We start from the raw sequence: 6,898 nt of genomic DNA, 5'->3' as shown, positions 1-6,898 counted from the left end.
GCTTTATGTATCAACTGGGCTAAGGGATGCCCAGATAGCTGGTAAAACATTATTTCTAGGTGATTCTGTGAGCATGTCTCCAAAATAAATTAGCATTTGAATTGGTAGACTGAGTAAAGAAAGCTACCTTCATCAATGTGAGTAAATACCTGCAGGAGACCCAAAATCATCAAGAACCAAAAAGGAAAGTAGAAAAGAACTTTGAAGAGAAAGTTCAACGGGGCATGAAGCCAATAAGAGGTACCCGTGGATGATGAGAGGCAGGTAGAGGCCACTAGCCTGCAGGGCTTGGGTCTTCCCTGAGTTGGTTTGCTTGGGAATGCAGCCCAAATTGGGCAGTAAACTTAACCTAGGTTGTATACTATCCGAATCAGCATCCAATATGTGGTTCTCTTTATCCAATAGCTAGTATTCACAGGTCCAGGATTCAAGGGGTGGAAATGGAAGTAGCACCATTCACCATTACCCCTAGGGATCCACTAGCAAAATTTTTGCTCCCTGTTCTCGCGACTTTATGCTATTCTGGCCTACTGGTCTCAGTTCCAGAGGAAGGAATGCTTCCACTAGGTGACACAGCAATGATTCCATTGAAGGGGAAGTTAAGACTGCCACATGGCTACTTTGGGCTCCTCATGCCTCTGAATCAACAGGCAAGGAAGAGAGTTACTGTGCTGGCTGGTGTGATTGATCTGGACTACCAAGCGGAAATTGGCCTATTACTCCCCAATGGAAGTAAGGAAGAGTATGTCTGGAATACAGGAGAGCCCTTAGGGCATCTCTTAATATTACCATACACTGCGATTAAGGTCAGTGGAAAGCTAAAACAACCCAATCCAGGCAGGATTAGTAATGACCTGACCCTTCGGAATGAAGGTTTAGGTCACCCCACTGAGTAAAGAACCACGACTAAGTAAGGTGCTCGATGAAGGCAAAGGGGTTGCAGAATGAGTGGTGGAAGAAGATAGTAATAAATACCAATGACAACCAGGTGACCAGTTATGAAAACAAAGACTGCGATTGTCAAAAGAGTTTCTTCCTGCACCCAGCCCCATGGCCAAGTGGTTAAAGTTCCATGTGCTCTGCTTCTGCAGCCCAGGTTCATGGATTCAGATCCCAGGCGTGGACCTACTCCCCTCACCAGCCACACTGTGGTGGTGTTGCATATAAAAAATAGGGGAAGATTGGCACAGATGTTTGTGCAGGGCTAATCTTCCTCAAGCAAAAAAAGAGGAAGATGGGCAACAGATGTTAGTGCAGGGTGAATCTTCCTCAGCAAAAAAAAAAAAAAAAAAGGAAAGAAAAAGAATTTCTTATTTTGTAATGGATACATTTGTGTGTTTATGTACATGTATTTAGCAAATATTTTTGTTTTAGTTACCCTTTTATTCTCTTATCATATAACATAAATGTATTGACTTTACATCAGTACTTAAGTATTATTAATTAGCCTCATAGTATTTAAGTTGTGGTGTATCAGGAGAAGAATAGACATCACTCAAGGATTTCCTCTCCTAGGAGAGGGATTAGTGCATTTTTAGTTGTATGCAAGATATTTGTGTCATGTTAGGTGGAATTATGACCTCGTTTTTGTCTTTATTTGGAGATTACGTATGGTTTAAGGAGAGGCGTAGTGTTGCCAAATGGACTAGTGATAGTTAATTTTATGTGTCAACTTGACTGGGGTAAAGGATGCCCAGATAGCTGGTGAAATGTTATTTCTGGGTATGTCTGTGAGGGTGTTTCTGGAAGAGATTAGCGTTTGAATCAGTAGGCTGAGTAAAGAAGAGCAGTGTGAGTAGACATCATCCAATCCATTGCGGGCCTGAATAAAACGAAAAGGTGGAAGAAAGGTGAATTTGCGTCTTCTCCTGCCCTTGGACATCAGACATGAGTGCTTCTGGCTCTTGGGCCAGTCCCATACTGGACTGGGACTTACACCATCAGCCCCCTCATTATCACTCCTTCTGACTCAGACTGAATTGTATCATTGACTTTTTTGGTTCTCCAGCTTGTAGACAGCAAATTGTGATTCTTCCATGATTGCATGAATCAATTCCTATAATAAATCTCCTCTTATCTATATCTATATCACTTATGTCTTTATCTATATCTATATCTATCTCTTATTGGTTCTGGCTAATACATTCTCCTAGATCACTTACCCAATTCCATCCTACAGTTGTTATATATGATTGGCTTCATGCCTTATCCCAATATGAGTTTCAGTTACCATGATGCCAGGAATCTTCTATAACACGTAGTACTAAGAAATCTCAAACTAGGGTGACCAAACATTACGGCTGCCTAGTACTACCCTGGTTTTAGTACTGAAAGTTTGGCATCCTGGTAAGTCTTGGGCATACTGGGATGGTTGGTTACCCTACTTCACACCCATTAGATGCTTAGAGGAGTTTTAGGAAATGTGTGTTAAATGTATTGCTTTAAGTATGTTTGAACATAAAACTGGTAATGTAGCAGCAGTTTTTAAACATACAGACTCATACATTTTATTCTTCTTCTTACCCTAGTACAGTAGTCCAAATAATTACCCGAAACATGCCAGAAGGGTACCCACAGAATATTCCCTATATTTAAATAGAAGACAAGATGCAACAAATACCCCTCCTTTCCCCCAAGGCATTTCTTGTAGAATCTAACTTTATTGCAAACACCCCTCATTTTTATTAACATGGACCTTATCTAGATGCTGAAATACAAGCTGAATAAAAAGTGTGCTTGTTAGAATTTTGTTATTTTCAAATTAAAAATAAATAAGTTCCCCAAGATAGTTTTGTCAATTATTTCTTATAAGAAGTATGACACTAAAGACTAGTTTTTTTTTTTTAATATTTGTATGTCAGTTTTCTTCTACTTACAAAAATACACTCATTACTCTGTTCTGATCTGTCGAATTATCCAGATATGTTACTTTCAAATATTGTACAATCCTATGTTCAATTCTGAGCTAGTATTGCTTTAGATTTTGTAACAAATCTCACCAAAACATGCATTAATAAATGGTACTGGGGATTCCACTCACATGTCACAAGCCATTTGTTTTTCAGTTGCCTGGTTTTATCACTTTTTAATGATTTGTCACGTGTCCTAAAAGACCACGCAATTAATCTTATGTAGGTTCACTAAATTAGCCTGTAAATAATGTAACAAATCATTAAATTGAAAAGCAAACTCAAAGCATTTAAAAATAAATCTATCATATTGCATTAAAAACCCCAAAGTGTGAATGGCAGTAAACTATGCGCAGCAAGAGTGGAAGGCCCTGCCAATGTACAGAAAGAAAATAATAAGCGCGAAATATACAGACTCCCTAAGATTGAGCAGGGAAAATTTTGTTGTTGATTAAAGTTTTAGCCTTAACTCTGGCTTCAAGAATAAGGCACTGTGAGAGTTGTAGTGGATAACCAAGAGCTCGCTGTTGTTTCCCAGTCTTAGATCATACTGCATCTAACTTCATTCTCACATTCTCCCTAGTTTTGATATGCAGTTCTCAATGATATTTTGTTTGGGTTGTGATATATGTGCGTACATATGTTCTACTCCATTGATGCACATTTTTTTCCCAAGGCACCTTAATTTCTTTGTGGAAAAGGTTGCGTGAAAGTAAATATTTACATCACCAATAGTCTTTGTTTAGGCCAAGGTTTCTCAACCTTGGCGACTAGTGACATTTTGGGTGAGATACTTCTTTGTTGTGGAGGGCTGTCCTTTGCACTGTAGGATGCTGAGCAGCATCTCTAGCCTCTACCCACTAGATACTAGTGGCACTCCACAACGGTGACGATTAAAACAGTCTCCAGACATTGCCATGTGACCTTGGGTGGAGAGGCGGGGACAAAGTCATACCTGGTTCAGCACAACTGGGTTAGATAATTTGCAGTGTTATATTATTGAAAATACATCAATCAATTTGATTTAGTTTCCTCTATATTTACAAATAATAACAGTTATCTGTGGGAAATTGTTACAAAGAAATGTCAAGATACAACCACATTACCTTTTCAAATTATTCAGAAAAATTAGAAATAGTTTTATTGAATTTTAATTATTGATCTGGTTTCTAGTTTTTATGGCCCAGCCAGTAAAATAAGGTGTTCTGTTGGGATGGAGTACAGGAGGGCTGCTATTTATTGTTTATCCTATCTAGGACAGTCTTTCTAGCAAGAATGTATCTCAAGTCACTAAAGGGAAAACTGTGTGGATTCCCCACAAATCCCAAGATTCCCTTAGACTCTCTTGTGAAGTGATCATCCAGGAATTTGGCTAGATGCTTAATGATATATTCTAAATTATTTTCAGTTTATATAATAAGGATTCCACTTTTTCCTGTTTGCAACATATTATAAACTTTTAAGAGAAAGTTTATTTTTCCAGCCAGTTGCTTTCTACAGTCTGTTTCAAAACCATGAATTTTACCACTCAAAGGTTTTAAATGGCCTGACATTATTGAACATTGAACTGACTTTTAAAAATAACATGACATTATGGAACTGAAAGAAAAGATCACAGTTTTATCCAGACCTCCCACTAAATGTTTAATGTTACATTTCTTAATATTTAAAGTGCTACCTGTGTGTATGGTAAAAACGGTAATAGAAATCAAATGTTAGTTGCTTAGTGTAATACCTTCATAATCCCTTGGATGACAAGATAGCTCTGAAGAGGAAAGTTGCAAATTGGGTAAGTCCTTTACAATTATCTACAAAGATTTCATTTTTCCCTATTCTGATCTCCAGAAACAAGCCATCTATAATCTCTGCATCATCTGTGAGTATAAATAAAACAAGAAAAAAAATCTTTATATAAGAAGTGATCTCACATACGAGAATAACTTATTTGAGCTGCTATTTTTTTTAAGGATACAGTGAGGCTGGATCTGGTCCTTTGTGAACTCCAGTAATACAACATATAGAGTGAGGTTTATGTAATTTCCATTATATTCAGTATCTTGACTTGTGTAAGGAAACCAATAATATGTTATTTTACAGAAGTCACCTTCATGTATTTACATTTAAAACCATAGTTTTAACTCAGATTCACATAATATAAAAAAAAATTGGTTAACTACCCTATAGGTTGTTAAAATAAACATGCCTAAATCAAACATTGACATTAATTGACACAATTTTAACCGATAAAACACTAAGATTTACAGTGCTTTGAAGTGTATTGCTAATTACCTGTCATATCTGAGTGACTGGGGATTGATTGCAAAAAAGCCAGTCCACAATGAACCTATGAATTTTCTCAATGAGGAAAAAAATATACAAAAATACATATATACATGTATGTATGAACATATAGTGTATGAATATGTATATGTATATATACAATGTATACATATCTATATATAACTATATAGTAATATATTGTATACATATACATAATATGTGTGTATCTATCACTCTGTATCTATTCTACATCTATATCTATATCATCGATATCCAGAGAAAGAAAGAGAAAGAGGGAGAGAAAGAGAATGAAACTAGTCTAAGAGTAGAGGATTCTGGTACAAGATTGATTCACAAAGAGTTTTCTTTAACTTTACTCCTTAGAGATCCTCAGAGTAAAAGTTTCCTTGCCATTATAACTTGAAGAAGCATCACATGATATGTATCTCTGTATGTCCATGAACCCTTTTTCTTCTGCATAATTGACAATTTTCAGCATCCTAGAGAACTTGTGTTTTGTAGAACAAACTTGGGAGATGTGATTGCCTCCATCTCTATGAGATTGGGATATCACCATATTTTCTACTAGTCTGTATGGAGTAAGATTGTCTTGAACTTTGAATCAAAAGACACAGGTTTAGTTCTCTATTTCCAAGATGACTGATTTTCTGAAACTCATATTTTTTGTAGGATGTCCAGGAAGTGAGATACTGTTTGTGAAAGCCCTTTATAATAGTGTTAATTCTTCTCATTAGCTATTATCAAGCTCAACCTAAGAGCCTCTAAAATGTTACCTATATCACTTGGATTTCTTAAAGTATACAATGACATATTTCTTAATTCCCTTCTTTTAATGCTTTGGCCTCCTTCTTGCAAAATAGTAAGAAACAGTTAAATGTTCCAATTCCTAAGAGGTTGAGCACTTCTACAAACAACAGTCAGAATAAGGAAAAAAGAAAATTAACGGTTTTCGGCTAATGACTCATATTAGGCCTCTTTGGTGGTCTAAAGCAATGGATTACATCTTTTTATCATTTCTTCCATCTGCCTGTCACAGGACTACTAGGGTGATTGCTAGTTTTGTTGTTAAAAATGTCACCCCGGTTTTTTCAGAATCTTTAAAAGTAAACACAGGAAAAGTGGTGTATACCTGTCATTTAGATCAAATAAAACAAAGGTCGATGGAAATACATTTCTCGTTTGAAGAGGCTCCCCTGCTGATTTTGTTTATCAGAAAATGGCAAGTTTTTGTTCCTAATGGACTGAAATTTAAATAAAATCTGACCCTGGAAATAAAAGCAGCCATTATGACGAAATAAAATTATATACTTTGAAGGAGAAATTGAATTAGAATGCTGGCTTTCTTTGGTTAAATTCTTTTACATAAGGAAATGAGCAAGAGAGAGAAAACTGTTGGGTAAAGTGAGATTTTTAAAAATCAAGAATTGCTTCTAATTTACTTTTAAAACTTTGTTCCAGATTTCGAGTATCATGAATTATACTGAAATTTGTATATTTCCTTTACACAAGAGTTTAACTAAAGACAAAAGAGAAAACTGATTTGCATTTTGGTAGTTCTTTTTAGCAAATAGAATTCTCAAAAGAACCAAGATTTTGGTATCTTAAGTCTGACTATTCTTTAAAAACTGAAGTCATTTAAAGATCAAACAGCATTGGCGAAAACATACTTGAAAAATGAAGAAAATAGC

General features: G+C 35.9%; 1 protein-coding gene across 1 annotated transcript; it reads left to right on the top strand.

The window, feature by feature from the left end:
- Positions 1 to 440: 440 nt before the first annotated feature.
- LOC124238684 (deoxyuridine 5'-triphosphate nucleotidohydrolase-like) lies at positions 441 to 896 on the top strand. The gene has a single exon (XM_046659854.1). The coding sequence runs from the start codon at positions 441 to 443 to the stop codon at positions 894 to 896; it is 456 nt and encodes a 151-aa protein (XP_046515810.1).
- The last annotated feature ends 6,002 nt before the right edge of the window (positions 897 to 6,898 follow it).

Source organism: Equus quagga, chromosome 4, assembly GCF_021613505.1.
Source record: "Equus quagga isolate Etosha38 chromosome 4, UCLA_HA_Equagga_1.0, whole genome shotgun sequence".
Classification (NCBI taxonomy): domain Eukaryota; kingdom Metazoa; phylum Chordata; class Mammalia; order Perissodactyla; family Equidae; genus Equus; species Equus quagga.
Note: the sequence above shows the minus strand (reverse complement) of the source record. Positions and strands in the feature narration are given on the sequence as shown.

What these genes read in the sequence shown, in the direction of transcription:
- LOC124238684 (XM_046659854.1), top strand. Translation starts at nt 441, where the DNA reads ATGGAAGTAGCACCATTCACCATTACCCCTAGGGATCCACTAGCAAAA.